At 44.1% G+C, this 23249-nt stretch overlaps 1 protein-coding gene across 2 annotated transcripts in view; it reads left to right on the plus strand.

Moving 5' to 3' along the window:
* GSDME (gasdermin E) overlaps positions 1-23249 on the plus strand; it is a 63570-nt gene that overhangs the window by 16764 nt on the left and 23557 nt on the right. For both annotated transcript variants that reach the window (XM_027075136.2, XM_027075137.2), the window contains one exon: positions 22513-22684. In XM_027075136.2, coding sequence (XP_026930937.2) covers positions 22513-22684 — 172 coding nt within the window. The remainder of the gene's footprint in view (positions 1-22512; positions 22685-23249) is intronic.

The following is a 23249-nucleotide window of genomic DNA, read 5'->3' on the forward strand; positions in this document are numbered from 1 at the left end:
TTGTTTCCATCTTTAAAAATTTTTTGTTTGTTTATTTTTTGAGAGAGCGGGAGAGAGAAACCCCAAGCAGGCTCCACACTTTCAGTGTGGAGCCCAATGTGGGGCTCAAACTCAAGAACTGTGAGATCATGACCTGAACCAAAACCAAGAGTCAGACGCCCAGCTGACTGAGCCCCTCTTTTGGTTTCCATTTACATGCAATATCGTTTTCCAACCCTTTACTGTCAGTTTATGTGTCTTTACATTTTAAGTGAGTCTCTTATAAGCAGTATATAGATGGAAACGGATTTTTTTTTTAATCCATTCAGCCACTCGTTGCATTTTTATTGGCATATTAGTCCACTTACATTTAAGGGAAGCACTCAAAAAGGATGTTACTTTAGGAAAATATGTTCCTTTTTTTTAATTACAATTATACTATTTATAAAATGCTAACAAGGAGAGTATGCTGTGTCCTACATTTTTGAATATTGGTATCAGAAGTGGGAAAATGACATTCCCCTCAGGCTCCTGCTAATTTTCTGCTTAGGAAAAAAAAAAGCAAATTAGGGACTTCAGCAGAGGAGCTGGTCTTCAACTTTGAAATCTTGAAGAAAACCCCACAGTTTTTCATTGTTTATCTTGTAGTAAATACATTTTATCCAGTGTAACTCATTATTTTTACTTTGTTTATTGAACACTCAATAATTTTGTCAAGTGCCTACTGTGTGCCATGTACCATTCAGCATGCTTGGGATGCTGTAGTGAACAATATGCCAACATTTCTGCTCTACATTCCAGTGAGGAGAGACACAAACATGCAACTTAGTAAAATCTATAGTGGGTTGATGGGGACTGGTGGATTGGAGAAAAATACAGCAGGGAACGGGGGGAATTGGGCATGCTAGGAATGGGAGCTATGATTTGGAAAAGTAGCCAGAGAAGGCATTGTGGGGAAGTTGACATCAAAGCATAGATTTGAAGGAGGATAGATTCGAGTATAGGGGTATCCTGGGCAAGCATGTTGTGGGCAGAGGTCAGTGTGGCTGGAACTAAGTAAGCTGGGCAGGAGAAGGAGAGTCAGAGGGGGTAAAAGGAGCAGATGGCAGGTCCTGCAGGGACTTACAGGCTGCTAGAAGGACTAGTTCTCATGCAGAGTAAGATGGGAAGCTGCCAGAAGACTTGGAGCAAAGAAGTGACATGATGGGACTTAAGTTTTTAGAAGGATCATTCTGGCTGCTGAATGGAGAAGAGACTGATAGGCAGAGGCAGGGAGTCCCATTGAGAGGTTATTGCAGTAATCCTCATGAGAGATGTTTCGGTTTGTACATTATCCTAGGTATGTTTTCCTATGTAGTTTTATCACCCTTTTCTTCTCTTTACCCTTTTTCTTTGAAAACAGAAAATGCATCTCCAAATAAAGAGAAAACTCACCTTTAAGTATAGGTGATTTATCTTTGCTTTTCTAACATAGGAAAAGAATTATAGGAAATAAAAATACATTCTCTAATTGAACAAAATTAGGTTTAAAAAAGTAATGTGTAAATAATACCATAAAAGTCCTATATCAAGCATTTAGTGGGTGGGTTTTGTATAGACATTGAGAATGTTGGGGCAGCTGTTGTCTTCAAAACTCATTCACTAAGGTCTGGTGCTTAGTGGGCACCTTGGCCAGTATCCACTTCCTTCTGGTACTTTCTAGGATCCTAAGACTCAGCAGGAATCTCCCTTTGGTCAGAGAACTTTAAGCTCTGTCTGGTGATACTGGGTGGAAGGGACAGCCTCTTCTTTCTCTGATAGTCATAGTTTTTATTTTCCTTTCTCTATGGCTTTTTTTCTTTGCTAGAGAGACATTTTCCTTTTCTACTCCAATACTTGGGACATACCAGAGAAATACTTGCTGTTTACCTGGAAATAAAATTTATTTGGGCGTTGTGCATTTTCATTTGCTAAGTCTGGTAAATAAGGGGGAAGAAGGGCAGGTGGGCTGGGAGTGTTGGGGGGCTTCCGTTTCTCAGTCATCAGACCTCTTCCATTGGTTAGCCCTGTTTTGCAGTTTTGTTATTTCTATTTTATGAACCACCTTTGGCAATGCTTATAATCACATTTCCCAGTATGGGTTTTCCAAACCCTCTTCATGATTCAGGTGTGGAAGATAGTGCCGACAGGAAGCATAAGGAGAGGGCTCAGTGAGTAGAGATGGGAGAAAATATTGTGAAGAGAAAGAAGTTATTGTCAGCAGTTGTAAGCGGGATTATAGGGAGGCACCCACTGTGTGCCAGACACTTGATGGCACTGACGTAAAGTGTGCATTTGCTCTACACAGCTCTCTTCTTTTACAATTAAGGATCTAAGGCTCAGGAAGGAAAAGTAACTTGTTTCCAGTCCCATAGCTCAATTTGGATGCTGGATCTGGGATTCATCCCAGGATTTCCTGGCTCCAGAGCTCCTGTACTTTCTTCTAAAATCGTGTGTCAGTGACTGTGAGGCAAAGAAACTGGCAGAGGTAAAAGTCGCTGCAGTTCTAGCACAGGATGAAAGGTCAAGCATGAATTCAGGTTTCCAGTGGACCAGGTGCACGCGTCTGCAAGCCCGGTGGCTAGCTAGCCCTGTCCACCGGGAGGTGCTGTACGCAGGGGTAAGATCACCTCAGGAGAGTCATTAGAAACCCATTCGTTGTAGAGGTGATGGGGAAGGGATGGCCTGGGGCTGAGGATGGAGGTGACACCAGGAACATTGTAAAAGAACACATTTGACATCTACAAATGTAAGATGTGTCTTACAGCAGTCACCTCTTCCTTGTTCTGTTATTAGAGGGAAAGGTAAGCTGCAGGGGAGGAGAGGGATGGCAAGGGGAGACCCTCCCAATCACGGGATAGAGATCATGTAAAGCTAATATTCTTCTTTCTTCAAACTGGAGTCATAAATTCTTATCCACATCATCTACCTGTCTTTGGACTCGTGGAACATCATTGGATTGATAAGGTGCTCTTTGCCATATGTGTGGCCTTGGGAGTGGTAATTAGTAATGCTTAAGTGCTGTACATTCTTGAGGGCTTATTTGCAGTCAGTCATTTTTATTTCAGGTAATATAGATAAGTTGTCACCAGTGTAAAGTTATTTTAGCCCTCAGAATTCATAGTATTAGCTTTATTGTCTGTGAGATATGTGTACATCTCAAAAACAAACTTCATCTATCCTTGAAAACACAAGCGCCTGTATATGTAACCTTATCTAGCATTGTTGGGCATGAAGGTATTCCATTGGACTTAACCTTCCAGACACCTGGAGCTGACCCCTTTGAATGAGAGCTCTGTCTATCTTAAAACATTCTTTTAAAAAAAAATTTTTTTTGTTTTAATTTATTTTGAGAGACAGAGTGAGTGGGGAAGGGACAGAGAGAGAGTGAGGGAGGGAGAATCCCAAGCAGGGGATGGATGTGGGGCTCAAACCCATGAGCAATAAGATCATGACCTGAGCTGAAATCAAGAGTCGGATGCTCAACCCACTGAGTCACCCAGGTGCCCCTATCTTAAAACATTCTTAATTGAAAATCATGCTAAGATATATCAGGAGCTGCTGCTGCTCTTCCTCCTCCTCCGCCTCCTCCTCCTCTTCTTCTTCTTCTTCTTGTCTTTCTTTTTAAAGTTTGTTTATTTATTTTGAGATAGAGAGAAGAGAAGGGCAGAGAGGGAGAAACAGAATCCCAAGCAGGCTCCACACTATCAGTGCAGAGCCTGACATGGGGCCTGAACTCATGAACTGTGAGATCATGACCTGAGCTGAGATCACGAGTCAGATGCTGAACTGACTGAGCCACCCAGTGCCCCTTCTTCTTCTTCTTCTTTTTTTTAAATGGAGATTACCACATTTATTGATCTTTTCATAATGATTTGTATTCATGTTTTTATTTTTTTAACAGTTTTTTAAAAAATGAGAGAGAAAGAGCATGTGAGCACGGGTGGGGCAGAGAGAGAGAGAGAGAGAGAGAGAGAGAGAGAGAGAGAGAGAATCCCAAGCAGGCTCCACACTGTCAGTGCAGAGCTGGATGCGGGGCTTGATTCCACAAACTGTGAGATCACGACCTGAGCCAAAACCAAGAGTCAGACACTTAACTGAGTGAGCCACCCAGGTACCCCAGGACTCATGTTTTATTCTTGAGATACATAATTATTAAAAACATAAAAATATTTTAAATTAAAAAACATTTTAAAAATGTTTTAAAGATTTTATTTTTAAGTAGTCTGTACTGTGAGGCTTGAACTTACAATGTGAGGCTTGAACTTACAGCCCTGAGATCAGAAGTCACATGCTGTACTGACCGATCAAGTGCCCCAGATCTATCATTATTTTGTAATAAACTCTCATTTTTCTGCCTTGTCTTCCCTTGTCAGTGGCCATCTGTTACCACGTTAAGCCTTAAGTGTAACCACAACAACACACCCCTCTCTGCACCTGATTTATTGCTTCTAATCTCCTAGGGTCTTGGGGAAGTTTATTCCTGGTAAATAACTTCTGGAACTTGGTATGTCACTTCTGCCCCTGGCCTCAGTTTCCTCAGCTGTTGGTGAAGTCACAGGCCTAGATGATCTTTGTGGGTTTCCTCCTGGGTAAATGTTAGAAGTGAGTGGACTACAGAGTGTGTCAGCCCTTCTCCCTGAGTTCAGGCCTTGGTTTCAGCTGATTTCTAGAGCAGATACCATTCTCATTCTGTGTTGTGTCGTAAAGCAAATTCTGGTAGAACAGATTAAAGTTCTGCATGAATGTGTGATAATTAGAAGTTTGGCTCTTCATTAAGAATTCCAACTTACAGGGGTGCCTGGCTGGCTCAGTTGGCAGAGCATGCGACTCTTGATCTCAGGGTCATGAGTTCAAGCCCCACGTATGGCGTGGAGTCTACTTTAAAAGAAAAGAATTCCAACTTATAAATTATAGATCTTGCAAACACTAGTATGGCAATGACAAACCTTCATAATAATTTAAAATATTTCAAAATCACACACAATCTTATTATATCTAAATACTTCCAAATACCAAAGTTTTACATACACAAAATTTTAATTTTTTTAAACATTTATTTATTATTGAGAGACAGAGAGACACGGAGCTTGAGCAGGGGAGGGGTAGAGAGAGGGGAAGAGACAGAATCTGGAGTAGGCTCCAGGCTCTGAGTTGTCAGCACAGAGCCCGATGCGGGGCTCGAACTCACAAACTGCTAGATTATAACCTGAGCCGAAGTCAGCTGCCTAACTAACTGAGCTACCCAGGCTCCCCTACACACACAAAATGTTAAATGCTATGCTTTATTATGGCCCACGTTTGACCTCTCTAAAGTTACTACAGTAGCTTTCATGAGTACTGTTTCTTTCCTTTTCTTTCTTTTTTTTTTTTTTTTAAGTTTATTTATTTTGAGAGAGGGAATCTCAAGTAGGTTCCATGCTCAGCATGGAGCCTGACACAGGGCTCGATCTGATGACCATGAGATCATGACCTGAGCTGATATCAAGAGAGGGATCCACTGAGCCACCCAGGCACCCCTCATGAATTTCAAAGTGCCATCAACTGTTACCTTATTTAAAAGTTCTTTGGAGTTCAGGGTTTTGAGGGCCCATATCGGTCTTTTTTTTTTAAATTTTTTTTTAATGTTTATTTTTGAGAGAGATAAAGACAGAGTGTAAGTGGGGAAGGGACACACACACACACACACACACACACACACACACACACAGAATCTGAAGAGGCTCCAGGCTCTGAGCTGTCAGCACAGAGCCTGACACAGGGCTGGAACTCATGAACTGCAAGATCACGACCTGAGCTGAAGTCGGATGCTTAACCGACTGAGCCACCCAAGTGCCCCATCAAGGGCCCATGTCTTTCTTAAAGCAGCTATGCAATGAAGTTGGAACTGGTCTTTCCAACAAGATAAATTTCCCTCTGGTCAGTAGATAGTTTGGAAATCCTTTTGTCTTAGTGCTTGTCTCTGTGCGGGCATCATTTTTATTTTAAACTTTATTTATTTAGAGAGAGAGAGAACCAGCAGGGGAGGGGCAGAGAGAAGAGGACACAGCAAATCTCAAGCAGGTTCTATGCTGTCAGCACAGAGCCCGATGTGGGGCTCGAAATCATAAACTGTGAGATCGTGGCCTGAGCCGAAATCAAGAGTCAGACGCTCAACTGACTGAGCTGCCCAGGCTCCCCCGGGCATCATTATTTTAAATAGAGTTTGTGCCTAACAATTTAAAGACTTAGGACCACACATACTTAGAGAACAGGAGTATCCCGACCTTAGTCCTTTCCTTTATTCTCTTTTTTTCTTTGTTTCTCCTTTGCAGTTAGCCTTTAAGTAGTCAAACCAGGGGAGGGCATCCTGAGGGCTGGGGGTGGGAGCAGCCAGGAGCATCTCTTCATGCTTTTCTCTTGGTGTTGGTGGGAGGGGTATTTTTGGCCACTCACGGATTGGTAAACTACAGGCTCATTTTTAAAATGAAAAAAAAAACTGATTGTGGAAACATACATACAGAAGTATAAAGAGTGGTGTAACAGGCAGTCATATATCATCTTCTCCCACTCCTGGCTTAAAAGAGATCTTTTGCTTTAAACCAAGACATAGGAGCCATCTTTTTCTCCTTCGATGCCCCAGATTTCATTAATAAAATAGGACTAGTGTTCCCAAGGTATGTGTGTGAAATGAGAGAATACAAACAAAGCATGGCACGTGCCAAGTCCTCTTTGCATGTTGCTGTTAGTGTGAACACCTTCATAACCATTGCAAAAATTATTACTTGTCCCAAGTAGAGCTTGGGTATCCAAGCCAGGAAGGTCAGAGGTGTCAGAGGTAAATGTGTGACTTAGTCTTTGATAATAGAGCAGGGAGATGCTGAGTTTCAGAAGAGAAATAAAGTCAAGTCCTTGGAGTTTCTAATGTGTAGCATTTCCGATCTTTACATCTTGGAGGAGACAGGCAGCCGTGTAGCCTCCATTGGGTACCCTGCCATGGAAAGACTAACTACCTTCAGTGGAAGTGGGGGAGGCGTTGGTCTGTGCCTGTGGCAACAGCCTGGCTTCTCCCAAAATGAGTGTGGACCAGACATGTAGCTGTGCCATGAAGTCTGGAAAGCAGTAAGCTGTTCTTCACGTTTTGTTCCAGGAGGTGCTTGTTCAGTTCTTGAATAAAGATGTATGAAGCCCTTGAACAACATCAGTAAGACGTTAATAGCTTTGTCTTGGTGAGCTTTCAAGGACCCACCAAGTCTACTATTCTTTAAAGATGTCTTTTCTGAGACCAACCCTGCTCCCCCCCACCCCCGCCTGGCCACACCCATCTCTGTGCTCTTTGAAAGTCAGTCAACTTGTTATTTTTTTCAAATTATTCTGTCTCCTGGTTTTGATCATAGTTCTTAGAACTGGGGGCTCCTGGAAGCTTGCTTGACCTTCTGTTATTTTTATCCACAGTATAATCATAGCTAACTAATAACCCCTCATGTGGGAGATGAGGGTGTTCTGGGGATTCTTTCACATATTTGATCCTGGGAGTGGTTTGTGTGTTTGTTTTGTTTTGTTTTGTTTTGTTTTCTTTTTTTACAGAAACCATCCCGTCCTATGAGCTTTACTTTGACAGGTTACTTCAGATCTTTGTGGAACTAGGTACGATTTAGGTCCTGAGGAGAGATGTTCAAGTACTGTTTTCTTCTACAATTGGTAGACATTATCCTATTTCATCAAATCCCAGATGTCATCTGTTGTAAGATGCACCACTATTTTGCATACCACTAAGAAAGAACACTGCAAGTTAAGCCATGTCACCTGTCAATTTTAAAACATCCTGATTTCAGATATGTGAAAATGTGGGAAAAAAATGTGTGTTTTAAAATTGATGAGACGTGGTATTCAAAATTGGATCGCCTGGAACAAATCAGGGTTCGAGTTCAGATGAGCAAATGTTTATCCCACCTGAGCTCTTCACGTGGGGTCTGACACATGGACTGTACCCATTACTCCTTTTTAAAAAAATGTTTTTAATGTTTATTTTTTGAGAGAGAGAGAGAGACTGTGAGCAGGGAAGGGGCAGAGAGAGAAAGAGACAGAATCTGAAGCAGGCTCCAGGCGAGCTGTCAGCACAGAGCCCAAGGCGGGGCTCGAACTCACGGACCGCGAGATCAGGACGTGAGCCGAAGTCGAACGCTCAACCAGCTGAGCCACCCAGGCATCCTAAACCTCCTTCTTGATCTGACTCCTCCTGAGGTACTGGTTGGTGAGGCTTAAGTCCAGTTGTCTCAGCCAGAAATCTGAGTACCAGACATGGCTCCTTCCTCACTTTCTCTCCCACACCTAGTCCCTCACTAGTTGGTTCTACCTCTTCAGTATCTTTCCTACCTGTTACTATTGCCCTAGCCTCACAACCACTTCCTGGTGCTGGCCTCTACCATGTGTTTGGTGGATGTCCACCAGGTCTCCTGGTGGATGTCCTCCCTTCTGTCACCCCTCCCAGTAGATTCTCCACAGGCCATGGGTTGGATCGTGTCCCTTCCCGGCTCATGCCCTGCTGTGCTCTCCACTGTCCTAGGGTGGTGTCCATACCCTCCTCTGGTTGACATGGCCCAGCTTTTGCATTTCAGTGTCCTCTCCCACCATTCTCTCCTCACACTCTCAGGCCAGTCCCTGGAATTTATTTCAATTCCTGGGATTAAGCCCCAAGCTCTTTTCACCTCAGGCCATGTCTGACAGCTCCTTCACTCCTGTCCCCACAGAGGCACAGAAGGACACATGTAGACTCCCCTCCTCTGCTTCTGGCCAGTTCCTCCTCTGCTTCTGGCCAGTTCCTCAGCCCCCACTGCCTTCAGGAGCCATGTCACCCAGGGATTCCCCTATTGGGGCACAGACCAGTGTTACTCTATGGGGTAACATATGTTGTACCTGCCTGATCCCGTGTCTGTGTTCCTCCCAGCACACCCTCCAGCTCACCTCTGGCCCTGCACAGTGTCTGCTGCATGCTAAACAGCATTTGGTTGAGAGAATAATTGGTTCACGTTCACTTTACATCTGAAGAGCCTGAATCGCTGAAGTTAGTTTGCCTGGACTTGGCATTTAAGCCTAGGTCCACAAAACACATGATTTTTCAGGTCTAGCTGCTGAAGCACGGAGCTCTGAAGGAGAAAAATGTCCAAAGGGCTCCTGAATGAACTCACCTCTGCACACCAAGCTTTACTTGGTTTATCATCTTGTAGACCTGGAGCATCTCAGAAGCGGTGGCAGTGACTGAATCGGTCTGTGTGGAAGCTGAATGTCTGTAATTGCTCAGGAGTTTTGTCCTCTCTCTCCCTGGGTTGTATGCAAGCGAGATGAGGTGTCACACAGACTACAATGTGAACAGAGGTGGAGCCACTGCAGTGTGGGGTCACCTGGTCGTGTTGGTAATCATGTGCGGTGAGCCTTGTGCCTTGACTTTCAGTTTTTTTCGGGCAATTGACAATCCCGAAGTCACCACCAAGTGAGAGAAAGAGCGAGGCTTTTCTCATTGTATTAAAGTGGAGGCCCCAGGGTGCAGTAGTTTAGGTTTCTGAGGCTTCCTGACCCCAGCTCTGGGTTCAGTATCTCTGGTGTGTGGGAAGTTTCTTTTATGGTTGAAATGGAGACTCTTGGTTGGCGGTGAGGAGCCAGGCTATGGGTGGCTGAGAGGGCCTGCTGCTAGGCTCTGAGGAGCAGAAAGGCTGCTTGTGTGTTAACAAGCATGTATTTAGTACTTTCTGTGTGGAAGGCCCAGCGGAGGTCTTGGAGGGAGAGGGAAGACAGAAGGGCACAGGGTTGCGGGGATGGACACACTCAGGTGCATTCTCAACCTGTCCCTTATTAGCTGTGTGCCTTTGGGTCATTGGCTTATGAGGCCTCCGAGCTTCTTGTCACCCTGTGAAATACAGGTGACAAGAACTTCACAAGCCTCTTAGGGTGCCTCTAGTGGCAGAGAACCTCACATAGGATATCATTGTGAGGTAGGATGAGCCACCCTTAACCCAACTTAATGGTGGATGGTTAATCCAGTGGCCCCCTGGAGCCCCAATCCCCCATGCACTGCGTATCTCAGCAGCCTTACCTCTCCTCTTGGTCCCCAAATGGCCGCATTGTAGACCACAAGGTCCAGAGGCAGAAAAGCAGTCTCTTTCTTGTACTTCTTTTTAAGAGGGAGGAAAAGGCCTCGTGGGATCCCCCAGCAGGTTTTCCTCAGGTCTCAATGCCCAGAATTGCTACATTGGCCCATCCTACCCGACTCACTGCTAAGAACAATGGGGTTACCAGGATTGGCCGAGACACTCGTCTGTGGGGCTAGGCCTGCCCATTCCATCCACTAGCACCAGGCTTTCAAGGCTGAACAGACTTGGGGTGAGCAGCTGGTGGTGAACCATTCTCGGGGGCCAGAGTGCCCAGTGCGGCACCTGGAGGGGCAGCACAGACACAGGTGAGGTGCCACTTTCTGCCCTTTCCCTCCAGGAGCGCACAGACTTGAAAGCGGGAGATGGGTTACCCTGGAGGGCTAAATGGGCAGATGGAAACAGCACTGGCTCCTGCATTTCAGGATTCTAGGGGAGGTTTACCGCAATTCACCTCGCGTCACACCTCGGGGGGCGTAGGGGTGTCTGGCTGCGTCTGTATACTGGAGGACACTGGTTGTCCACAGAGAAGCCAAATGTGCTTGGTGAAGTGTCAGAAGAACAAAACTAAGCTTTCAAGCACAGTGCATGGACCTCGTCTGAGCAGCCTTTGTAGTTTTCCACCAAGTCCCGTCTGTGACCCGTACCTCTTTCACTGCGGCCGCAGCCAATGAATCAAAACTTTTTGAAAGAAAATACCTAAACTGCTAATGCTTTAATCATCAGCATACATCTGTGTTTCTGTGCGTTAGTAATTCTCACTTCATACTCTCCCAATAGTAGGCCAGCCACCATCTTCTGGCTTTTTTCAATGTCTCAATCTCTGTTCCCCCGGAGATGTTGAAAAGCAGCTCCGGCCGTGTTTCTCCAGAGCGCTTGTGCACCCTCTGCCTCTCACTGTCAGTTTTCAGAGCAGTGTAGCAGAAAGAGCACTGGTCTGGGAGTCTGCAGCTGTGTGTCCTTTTGATGGAGTCCCAAGAGTTTATTTTTGCTTTTATTTCCCTTGCCTCAGGAGACATATTTAGAAGAATGTTGCTATGACTGAGGTCAAAGACCTCACTGCCTGTGTTCTCTTCTAGCATTTTTATGGTGTCAGGTCTCACATTTAGTTCTTTCATCTACTTTGAATTTATTTTTGTGTACGGTGTAACAAAGTGGTCCAGTTTCAGTCTCTTGCATTTGGCTATCCGGTTTTCCTAGAACCATCTGTTGAAGAGACTGTCCTTTTCGCATTGGATATTTTCCCCTGCTTCATCAAAGATTAATTGACCATATAATTGTGGGTTTATTACTGCGTTTTCCTTTAAAAAATTTTTTTTTAATGTTTGTTTATTTTTGAGAGAGAGACAGAGATACAGAGTGCAAGTGGGGGAGGGGCAGAGAGAGAGAGGGAGACACAGAATCTGAAGCAGGCTCCAGGCTCTGAGCTGTCAGCACAGAGCCCGATGTGAGGCTCAAACCCACAAACCTTGAGATCATGACCTGAGCTGAAGTCAGATGCTTAATAGACTGAGACACCCAGGCACCCCTCTGCATTTTCTATTCCATTCCACTGATCTATGCATCTGTTTCCATGCCAGCACCATACTGTTTTGATGATTACAGCTTTGTAATATAACTCGAAGTCTGTATTGTGATGCCTCCTGCTTTGCTTTTGTTTTTCAGGATTGCTTTATCTATTTGGGGTCTTTTGTGGTTCCATATAAATTTTAGGATTTTTTGGTAATTGTGCTCTTGCAATAGAATTAAAATTTATATATATAATTTATATATATAAAAAAGAGGCCACGTGTCCTGGTTTTGTCCATGTTGCTAATGTGCCATGTGATTCAGGTGCGTCTGTAACCTCTGAGGGGTGACATGTTTCCATCTCAGGCCCATGCAGACACTGCCGATCAATCATGGCTTTCTTCTCCTCTCTGCCATGGGCCTACACTCGGTCTCAGAATCCTTTTCCCTACAGGTAAGCTGCGATTGCTGACGGGGCTATCTCAGAGGATACTTGAGATGCAACTGGTTTTCTGTCCCAGAACTAGTAATCCCCGGGGCCTTATAGTTTTATAATTTCTCTGTAGTATACTGGATAAAAGCTGATGTTTCCTACCCTGTCATGCTCTACCTACTTTTTAGAGAGCGTTATGAAAATGCCATTGGAACCCCTATTCCTATAGGACCTGTTATTATCAATGGCTATTACAGAGGGGGGATTGTGCCAGGAGTGACTGCTTTGGTCTTGTTCAGTGAGAAATCACCAGCATCTAGCCCAGTGCCTGGAACATAAGAAGATTCAGCTATTTGTGGGATTGAATGAATGAGTATGGGGGTGGTGGTCTGTGTGAGAAAGTATGCCTTTCTCTCGTCTCTGTAAGAGGGATCCTGGGGACTGGATTTATGCTTTGGAAAAGCTGCTTCCTTCCTTCTTACAGATATTATTAGAATTGTAAAAGTCTCTGGATTTCTTCTCTGTGAATTTGCATTTTGGCTTTCAAAGCCTTAGAAGTAGAATGCAAAGTAAAGCTTCAGCCTAGGAGATGAGGCAGCTTTATTGGGGCTGGGCCTGGGGATTTTTAGGCGCTTTAGGAGAGGAGCCTCTTTTCCTGCTGGCTGCCCTGGTCCCCAGCAGCAGCCCCAGCTCTGAGTTTCACTTCCCTGCCGGCATCCCTGCCTGCTACTTCTTAGAGGCTCCTGCCTGGTGTTGTCTCTCAGTCAGCTCCCATTCTGTATCTGTGTAGCTATTTCTTAATTGCTTTGAGGGTCCACCTCCTGACTGAGGGCTCACCGCATGAAGCACCCTGAAAATTGTCTGCATGTGTTTGACCCTCCTGGGAAGGGTTCTTGATTGGGCTTTCTTGCCAACAGTGGAAGAAAAGAAACATTTGCAGACAGGTGCAGTGTGGTCACTGTATGTAAGCCCTCATTAAATATAAGCTTCATAGCCAGTTCTCATTTTACAGATGTGCAAACTGAGGCTCAGAGGAGGTAATAACCCAGTGAATAGGAGATAAAGCTAGAAACCATCTCTAGAAGGAGTACAGGTGTCTGTGTTGACACAGAGCGGCCTGCTACACAGAAGTAGGATGATCCTTCAGGAGAATGGGTGCAGGGAGGGTCCAGCAAGTACATTGAGTGAGGAAAAGGCACTCTTCTCCCCATTTAGTGTTACTTCCCTTCACTTGCCTCTGGATGTGTTTCTTTGGGTCTAACCCTTGGAAGAGTGATTATATGGTATCTCCATCTCGATAGCCTTCTGTTCTTGCTTTCATATTGTCCCCCAGGAAGAAAAAGGAACCTTGGGCTGTCCTTAAAAGTATGTGTGAAGAGGACAGAGAACATCTGGCTGTTCATTTTCTTACAGGAGAGCTTTTGTCTCCTTCCTCCTATCTATGGACATTGATCTCTGGCCGGACTGGGGAAGAGAAAGTTTTTTTTTTTAAATTTCTTTATTGAGGTATAATTGACACATCATATTACATTAGTTTCAACTCTATAATGTAATGACTCAATATTTGTATACATTGCTAAATGATCACTATAATAAGTCTAGTTAACAGCTGTCACCGTATGTAATTACAAATATTTTTTTTCTTGTGGTGAGAACTTTGAAGATGGGCTCTTCTAGCAACTTTCATATATGCAATATAGTGATCCCCCTTACCTGTGGGCAGTATGTTCCAAGACCCCAGTGGATGCCTGAAACTGTGGATAGTACCTAACTCTGTGTATAATACATTTTTCCTATGTATATGTACCTATGATAGAGTTTAATTTATCCCTTAAATGCTTAATTTATAAAGAATAATAAAATAGAACAATGTTCTGTAATAAAAGTTATGTGAATGTGGTCTCTTTCTCTCTTTCAAAATATCATATCTTATGTACTGTACTCACCCTTATGATGATGATGATAATGATGTGAGATGGTAAAATGCCTGTGTGATGAGATGAGGTGAGGTAAGGTGTACGATGTAGGTACTGTGATGTAGCCTTAGGCTACTCTTGACCTTCTGATGATTCATCAAAAGGAGGATCATCTTCTTTCAGATGATGGCTGACCACGGGTTGTTGAGACTACACATAAGGGGGGGCCTACTGTACAGTGTTACTAACTATAGTCTCTATGCTGTACATTACATCCTCATGACTTATTTATAACCGGAAATATATACCTTTTGCCCCCCTTCACCCATTTTATCCACCACCAAGCTCCCACCTCTGGCAACCGCCAATCTGTTCTCTGTACCTATGAGTTCTTGTTTTTGTTTATTTTTCTGTATTCCGTAGATCATACTGTATTTATCTTTCTAAATCTGGCTTATTTCACTTAGCATAGTGTCCTCAAGGTCCATCCATGCTGTCCCAAATGGCAAGATTTCATTCGTTTTTATGGCTGCATAAAATTCCATTGTATGTATGTACCACATTTTCTTCATTCGTTCATTAAAGGGCACTTAGGTTATTTCCACATCTTGGCTGTTGTAAATAATGCTGCATTGAATGTGGGAGTGCATATACCTTTTCAATCCAGTGTTTTGTGTCCTTTAGGTACTCAGAAGTGGAATTGCTGGATCATATGGTAGTTTTATTTTAAATTTTTGAGAACTCTGCATGTGGTTTTCACAGTGGCTGCACCAATTTACATTCCTACCAACAGTACATGAGGATTCTCTTTTCTCCACATCCTTGGCAACACTTGTTATTTCTTGTCTTTTTGAAAGCAGCCATTCTCAGGTGATATCTCATTTTTTTTTTAAGTTTATTTATTTATTTTGAGAGAGAGTGTGTGTGCATGTGCATGTAGGAGGGGAGAGGTAGAATCCCAGAGCCCACATGGGACTCAATCCTGACATAGGGCTCAATCTCTTGAGCCGTGAGATCATAATCTGAGCTGAAATTAAGAGTCAGATGCTTAATTGACTGAGCCATCCAGGCGCCCCTCACTGTGGTTTTGATTTGCATTTCCCTGACGATGAGTGATGTTGGCCATTCTTATATCTTTTTGGGAAAAATGTCTATTCAGATCTTCTGCCCATTTTTTAAATTGGATATTTTTAAACTATTGAGTTGTATGAATTCTTTATCTATTTTGGCTGATAACCCCTTATCAAATATATGATTTGCAAATATTATTTCTCTTTCAGTAGGTTGCCTTTTCATTTTGGTGATGGTTTCTTTTGCTGTGCAGAAGTGAAAACTAAAGTTTGATGTAGTCCCACTTATTTTTACTTTTGTTGTTTTTGCTTTTATTTTTGCTTTTGGTGTCAGATTAAAAACATCATCAGCAAGCTCAATGTCAAGGAACTTACTACTTACATTTTCTTCTAAGAGTTTTATGGTTTTAGGTGTAATATTCAAGTCTTTAATTCACTTTGAGTTAATTTCTGTGTATGGTGTAAGATAGTGGTCCAGTTTCATTCTTTTGCATGTGACTGTCTAGTTTTTTCTCCACACCATTTATTGACTGTCCTTCCCCATTGCATATTCTTGGCTCCTTTGTGATAAACTAATTGACCATATGTGCATAGGTTTATTTCTGGGCTCCTTATTCTGTTCCATTGATCTGTGTCTGTTCTTATGTCAGTACCATACTGTTTTGATTCCATTGCTTTGTAATATGGCTTGAAATAAGAGATTATGATGTCTCCAGCTTTGTTCTTTCTCAAGTTTGCTTTGGCTATTTGGGGTCTTTTGTGGTTCCATGCAAATTTTAGAATTGTTTGTTCTATTTCTGTGAAAAATGCCATTGGTATTTTGATTGAGATTGTGTCAAATCTGTAGATTGCTTTGGGTTGTATCTTAACAACGTTAATTCTTCTAATGAGCACAAACTATCTTTCCATTTATTGGTATCTTCAATTTCTTTGATCAGTGTCCTATAGTTTTCAGTGCACAAGTCTTTCACTTCCTTGGTTAAATTTACTCCTAGGTATTTTATCCTTTATGATGTAAGTGTAAATGGTATTGTCTTCTTAATTTCTCTTTTGATTATTTGTTACTAGTGTAAAGAAATGCAGCAGATTTCTGTATACTGCTTTTATGTCCTGCAACTTTATTGAATTTGTGTATTCTAATGGTTTTTTGGTGGAGAGTTTAGGGTTTTCTGTATGTAATATCATGTCATATGCAAATAGTCACAGTTTTTCTTTTCTTATTTGGATGTGTTTTGATTCCTTTTCTTGCTGAATCGCTCTGGCTAGGACTTCCAATACTATGTTGAAAAAAAGTGGTGAGAGTGGGCATCCTTGTCTTGTTCTTGATCTTAGAGGAAAGCCTTTCATATTTTCACTGTTGAGTTTGAGGTTAGCTGTGGACTAGTCCTATACGGCCTTTATTATGTTGAGGTATGTTCCTTCTATACCTACTTTGCTTTGTCAAGAGTTTTTGTCATAAATAGATGTTGAATTTTCTTTTTCCGCATCTATTGAGATGGTCATATGATTTTTATCTTCATTTTGGTGTATCACATTGATTTGCAGATGTTGAACCAGCCTTGAATCCCTGGAGTAAATGGCACTTTGTCATGTCGTATTATCTGTTTAATACATTGTTGCATGGGCGCCCAGTGGCTTAGTCGGTTAAGTGTCCCACTTTGGCTTAGGCCATGACCTTGCAGTTTGTGAGTTTGACCCCGGTGTCAGGCTCTGTGCTGACAGCTCAGAGCCTGGAGCCTGTTTCAGATTCCGTCTCCCTCTCTCTCTGCCTCTTCCTCATTCACCCTCTGTCTCTCTCTCTCTCAAAAATAAATAAACATTAAAAAAATGAAAAAGGAGTGCCTGGGTGGCTCAGTTGAGTGTCCGACTTTGGCTCAAGTCATGATACCACGGTTTGTGAGTTTGAGCCCCGGGGCATCAGGTTCTGTGCTGACAGCTCAGAGCCTGGAGCCTGCTTCAGACTCTGTCTCTCCCTCTCTCTCTGCCCCTCTCTCACTCAAAAATGAATAAATGTTAAAAAAAATACATTGTTGAATTTGGCTTGCTAATATTTTATGAGGGTTTTGTGTCTGTGTTCATCAGCGATATTTGTCTTAGCTCTCTTTTGGCCTCCTTCGGGTTTTTGTATCAGGGTAATGCTGGCCTCATAAAAGGAGTTTGGAAGCATCCCCTCCTTTTTAATTTTTTGGAAGGATTAAAAAAAATTTTTTTAATGTTTATTTTTGAGAGAGAGAGAGAGAGAGACAGACAGACAGACAGAGTGCGAGCAGGGGCAGTGCAGAGAGAGAGAGGGAGACACAGAATCCGAAGAGGCTCCAGGCTCTGAGCTGTCAGCACAGAGCCTGAAGTGGGGCTTGAACTCATGGACCGCGAGATCATGACCTGAGCTGAAGTTGGAGGCTCAATTGACTAAGCCGCCCAGGCACCCCAGAAGGATTTTTGAGAAGGATTAACTAATTGTTTTTTGAACATTTGGTGGAGTTCATCACTGAAGCTGTTTTTTCCTGGGCTTTTGTTTTTTGGGAGGTTTTTGATCACTGATTCAATCTCCTTACTAGTAATAGATGTGATCAGATTTTCTATTTCTTCATGATTCCAGTCCTGCTGGAGAGAGATTATTCCACCCATGCATTTTAGAGTTTATGTGATAAATTATTCATCTATCCATCACCTGGTGGGTAGGATAGGCATGGAGGTAGGGGTAGGGTACTCTGGTTGGGTAGGTACAGAGGGTACTCTGTCCTCCAGGAACTTACAGTTTGTCCAGAGGTCTTTTTAAATAAGAAACATTTTTTGAATAATTGGTGTGTTCATGTGGTTTACAAATGTTACAAATCAAAAGAGAAAAGGGAAGGAGTGTCCTCCCGATCTTCCAGCCATCTAGTTCCCCACTCAAGCGGTAATTACTGTGAATACTATCTTCTTTTTCTGAAGACATTCTGTCCATGTTATTCAGTGGCTCATAATGGGGTCCAGGGGTGGTGGAGCTAATTTAGACAACCTGGGGAAGGTTTTCTAAGGGCACGTTGCCGCAGCCATCAGGCGATGGGGTCAGGGAGGGTCAGGGAGAATGAGCAGGCAGAGATATTCTGAAAAAGATTCCTGGAGGACTTGGGTATAAACCCCCTTCCAGCCCTACCTGTGGGTCTAGCTAGACAGGCAAGATCTTTACATGTGGAAGTGGACATACTAATACAAGAGTTTGCTAGAGAGGAAGGTCACATTCTGGTACAGCCAGAGGGTGCCCTCGCCCAGAGGGGCAAGAAAGCAGCGGTGGGTCTGCTGTGGCTGGGGGGTTGGGAGGCTTTGTGAAAAGTTACCATCTACAACCTTTCTGGACCTCCATATTCCTCATTTATGAAACTGCTAATCTAGGGTTTTAAACTTTCTTTCCCCTTGAATCCGTGTAGTGGTCTGGAGGAACCCATAAACATCTTTAAATGTGTACATGAAACATGTACATGAAAACATGTGTACATGAAACATGGAGGGTTTTAATGTAAATGGATTACACTGAAACCTGATGGTTTCCCCACTTGGTGGGCCCAGAGTATCCCTGTTGCACAGGGATCTATGCTCTGGGGAGGCCATGGCCATGTTCTGGCCCCCAGGAGCTGCTCTGCATCCTGAGCTGCTTGCTGCCTGCTGGTGGTAACTAGGAAAGGACATGGGGAAAATTCCCTCTGAGCTGGCTTTGCAAAGAGTCCAATGAGGAATCCATTTCCCCCTGATAATCAGCTTCCCCTCTGTCTACACCAGGTCTTCTGTTCTCACTGAAGATGAGTAGGTCTGTGTGGTGTTGGTTTTCCAAAAGGTGGCAGCACTGTTCTGGGAAACAATCCCCAGATGCGTGGGGAGGGCCTGCCCTCGCAGCCCTGCCTGTGTAGCTCAGTGGAGTATTTGTGAGTCAGCCTGCGTGGATCTTGTCCATAGTACTAACCTCCCCACTCAGCTGAGTCTCTCAGCTTTAGAGATGGACCCTGGCCAAGCCCTGGCTTCTGTTCTTAGCTTGTGGTGGGGTTAACCCCACAGGGGCCACTCTGAGGGCCACTAAGCCTCACAGGTGCGTGGCTGGATGGGCACACGTCCAAGGACTGGACCACCATCAGATGCAAAAGAAAGTTACGGTCCTGCAATGGACTTTGCTCCCTTTTGCTTCTGGTGTTTGGTGTGGGAGTTCTGGAGGGAGGTAGGCATTTTAAGCAATGCAGTCTTGGACAGTTTAGGCTGATTTTTTTCTCTCCAAATAATTTTACATTGGCTAAGACAGCATCAAGCATTTGGTGGATCTGTTTAAGGCATGTGGTAGTGCAGTGATTTCTGGTGTGCCAGAGTCCCTTCAGACTCTGGGTGGCCTTCCATTGTCCCTCTGCTGTGAGTTCTGGGGTTTGGAAGCTGGAAGTTGCTGCTTCTGATGTGTGTGTTCACATGGGCTTGGTTCAGTACCTGAACTGTAATTGAAGCAGCTGATTTTCAAGAATCTGCTAGAAGATGAAATTGTCTATACAGTCAGAGTAGAGCATCAGAAGGGCCTGGTTCAAACGTATGTTCTGACTGGTGGATACACTGGTTCTCCTCTTCCAAGTCTGTGCCTCTAGAACCTGAACACAATCTTGGGAGGATTTACCTCTACATATCATTCTTTAAACTACACTGCTAACCCTCCATTTCCTCCATCTTCTATGTGTTCTTTCACACAGAGATGCATATATATATATATATGTATATGTATATATATATATATATATATATATATATATATATACACACACATACACACACACACATTTGAATGTTCATTAAGGCAAAGAGACAGAGAAGCAAAAAAAAACCCACAAGTTTTATTCATCCATTTTTTCCAAAATTATATATGATTCCCTGCTATGTACTAGGCATTGTCCTGATAGTAATTGGAGGGCACAGTCCCTACTTGCATGGAGTTTAGGGGGAGGAGGCAGATAATGTACAAATAAACAAATGTGCTAGAAAAGTATTAAGTGTAAATATGCTCTCCAGATAAGTGGTCTCAGGATGTGACAGTGTGACAGAGTTGTTACCGTGCACAGGGTGATCAGGAAATGCCTGCCACTCCTGAGGAGGTGACTAGCATCAGCAAGATGTAGGAATTGGGACATGGCATTAAGGCCGTGGGGCAGGCACTCGCCTGTTGTTTTTAAGGCATGGAGAGAAAGCTGGAAGGTGGGATTGGCCATGGGCAGGGGCCGGATCACAGGATGTGATGTAGTCACTGAAGGTTTCTAAGCAAGTGAGTGAGAAAGTGCCTCCAACCCAATTAAATGACTCATATTCCCTTCAAGTGCATACATTGGGGTTTATTTTGGGCACCTCAGTAGAAGAACACCAGAAGGTAGTGGGAGCCAGCTGGAGTTCGTGTGGCATTTAACTCTGTGTTCACTGCATGTCCTCTCCTCTAGACCCCACACTAGCCCCCTCGAGTAGAGCACTGTTCCCATCCATCTATATAAGAAAAGCAAGGTGTGAAGGTAGAGTAATTAGCCAGCTGGAGGGGCAGAACTTGAATTTGAACCCCACGGGCTGGGCTCCAAGTCCCTGTTTCATTGGCCTTCCTGGAATGGACCCCTGGGCAGCTTTTTGTAGTTGTTGTCAATTTTTTTTATTACTTAATTAAAAAAAAACCAACATGATTTATTTATTTGTTTATTAATTCTGCACCCAGCATAGGGCTCCAAGTCATGACCCCAAGGTCAAGAGTCACACACTCCTCCTACTGAGCCAGCCAGGCCCCATATTACTTACTTAATATGTGTGAAATGTTGTTATAATTTGCATTTCTTTGACACTACTGAGATTGAGCAGCTTTTCATGTATCTTTACTTTTTTTCTTATAAAATATATATAACCTAAATTCTATCATTTTAACCATTTAAAAATGTTTATTTTTGAGAGAGAGAGGGAGAGAGAAGGCAAGTACGTGCATGCACAAGCAGGGGAGGGGCAGAGAGAGGGAGAGAGCGAGAATCCCAAGCAGGCTCTGCACTCAGTGCAGAGCCTGATGCGGGCCTTGAACTCAGGAACCGTGAGATCACGACCTGGGCTGAAATCAAGCGTCGGACACTTAACCGACTGAACCACTGAGGTGCCCCTATCATTTGAACCATTTTTAAGTGTACAGTTCAGTGGCATTTCTAGAACTTTTTGTCACTTTCAAATAGAAACTGTGTAGCCATCAAGCAAGAACTCCTCATTCTCCTTCCTCCCAGCCCCTGGTAACCTTGAATCTACTTTCTACCATGATGAATTTGCCTAGTCTAGGTATTTCATATAGGTAGACTCATCCGATATTTGTCCTTTTTTGTCTGGCATATTAGACTTAGCATACCATCTGCAGGGTTGGTTCATGAGGCGGCATGCATCAGAACATTATTCCTTTTTGTGGCTGAATAGGGTCCCATTGTGTGTACATACCACATTTTGTCTGTCTATCTGATGATGGAGTTTCTACCCGGGACGGCTTTTCACATGGAGACAGGACCTTACCAACTACTCACTCCTGTTCTGAGGATACTTTCTGAACCCTGGAGAATCTGTGTTTGCCCCACGTCAGGGTGACCCTTACCTGTGTGTGGTTAGAGGTGCTGCTGAATTTTTTAAAGGTAACTAACCTTGAATTATTTAAACAGCTCAAGATGAACACTGTAACTGTTGCTGTGTCAATATGGACTCTCCTTAGGTTCTTTCCTGTCCACCTCATAGATGCATCGCGTCAGAGGAGAACTCTGCAGGGGTTATTTCATTGTTTACTTCTAAGCCTGAAATCTGTCTCCTGTACATGGAAAATTTAGCTTGTCCTGGAAATTCTCCAGAGTAGCCACATAGGAGCCCCAAGTCTGTGCTGGGGGGGCCCTGAGCAGGCCATGTCTACCTGACTTCGGTTTCCTCATCTGTAAAATGGCATGAAACTCCTCCTAAGAGATTCTGTGTCCTTCCCAGACAGGTTAAGAAGCTCCTTTTTATTTCAAATCCAGTTTCTTCCTTGCTGTGGGAAGCCTGACCCTCTCTCCTCTCGAAGGAACTGGTCAGCATTCCCCCCATAATCCCACATTTCCTGTGATGGCTGCGGGCCCTCAGCCATTGATGAAATGGTGAAACCGACTTTCCAGGGTGGAAAACTGGTGGATTTCAGCCCCTGCACTAGTTGGGTTTCTTTTCTTCGTCCTTGACAACCAGTGATGCTGTTCGGTAGGGAGCCCCCTGCCCGCCCGGGCAGCCTTTCTCTGGATGCCTGGAAGCTCCTGGGTGGCCTTGGGAAGTTTGAGTTGAGTCTTTCTGGATGAACTGCCCCCTCTCTCGTGTCCAGGAAAGAAGCAATGCTGGTTGTTACCTGCATACTCTTGAGCCGCCGGCTGTGTGAGAGAAGATCCATTTGCTGCATCGATCTCCCCTGAGGCAGAAGGCCACTCACGGCCAGTTTCCCTTTTCAGAGCAATAAATCTGGGAAATCCTGTGCTGCAGCAGGTGCTGGAGAGGAAGAATGAAGTCCTGTGCGTCCTGACACAGAAGATAGTGACCACGCAGCAGTGTGTGATCTGGGAGCACGTTCAGGTGGAGGAGCAGTGCGGCGGCGTGGTGGGGATCCAAACAAAGGTGGTGCAGGTGCGTGGCTGCCCCGGGGTGGAGGCACCCGGGCTGGAGGTCTTGGTCATCGCGGCCTGGGTCAGGGGGCTCTTGGGGTTGTGTCTTTGTTTGTCAGGCCTCTTCTGTAGTGAGCTAATAGAAACCCAACTCAAATTGGCTTAAACAAGAAATAATGTATTGGTTCGTGTAACTGAAACATGCAGGGAAATCTGAGTTCAGTTGCTGCTAGAAGGGAAATTGGGCAGATGGTGTATGCTGCCTCCCCTGGGGTAGAGTCCCTGTCAGGTAGGTGCTCTCCTTGTGGTGTGGTGGCTCCGTGCTGCCATCCCAGGGGAATGTGCTTCAGGGCCGGCTCTCACCATCGTCACTTGTACCCATTTCTGAAGCAGACCCAAAGCCAGGGCAACACAACCCTCAGAATGGTCAGGTGCCTTCCCCAAAAGAAAATGGGTCAAAGGAGTACTGGTCAGGCCAATGCACAGATAGCTACCAGAGCCTCTCGGAGCCAGAGGTCTCAAAATGACCACTTTGGGATCGCTTGCCTCAAATTCTTGGTGGACTGAGCTAGGGAAGGTAAAGAGCA

This window comes from Acinonyx jubatus, chromosome A2 (genome assembly GCF_027475565.1).
Source record: "Acinonyx jubatus isolate Ajub_Pintada_27869175 chromosome A2, VMU_Ajub_asm_v1.0, whole genome shotgun sequence".
Classification (NCBI taxonomy): domain Eukaryota; kingdom Metazoa; phylum Chordata; class Mammalia; order Carnivora; family Felidae; genus Acinonyx; species Acinonyx jubatus.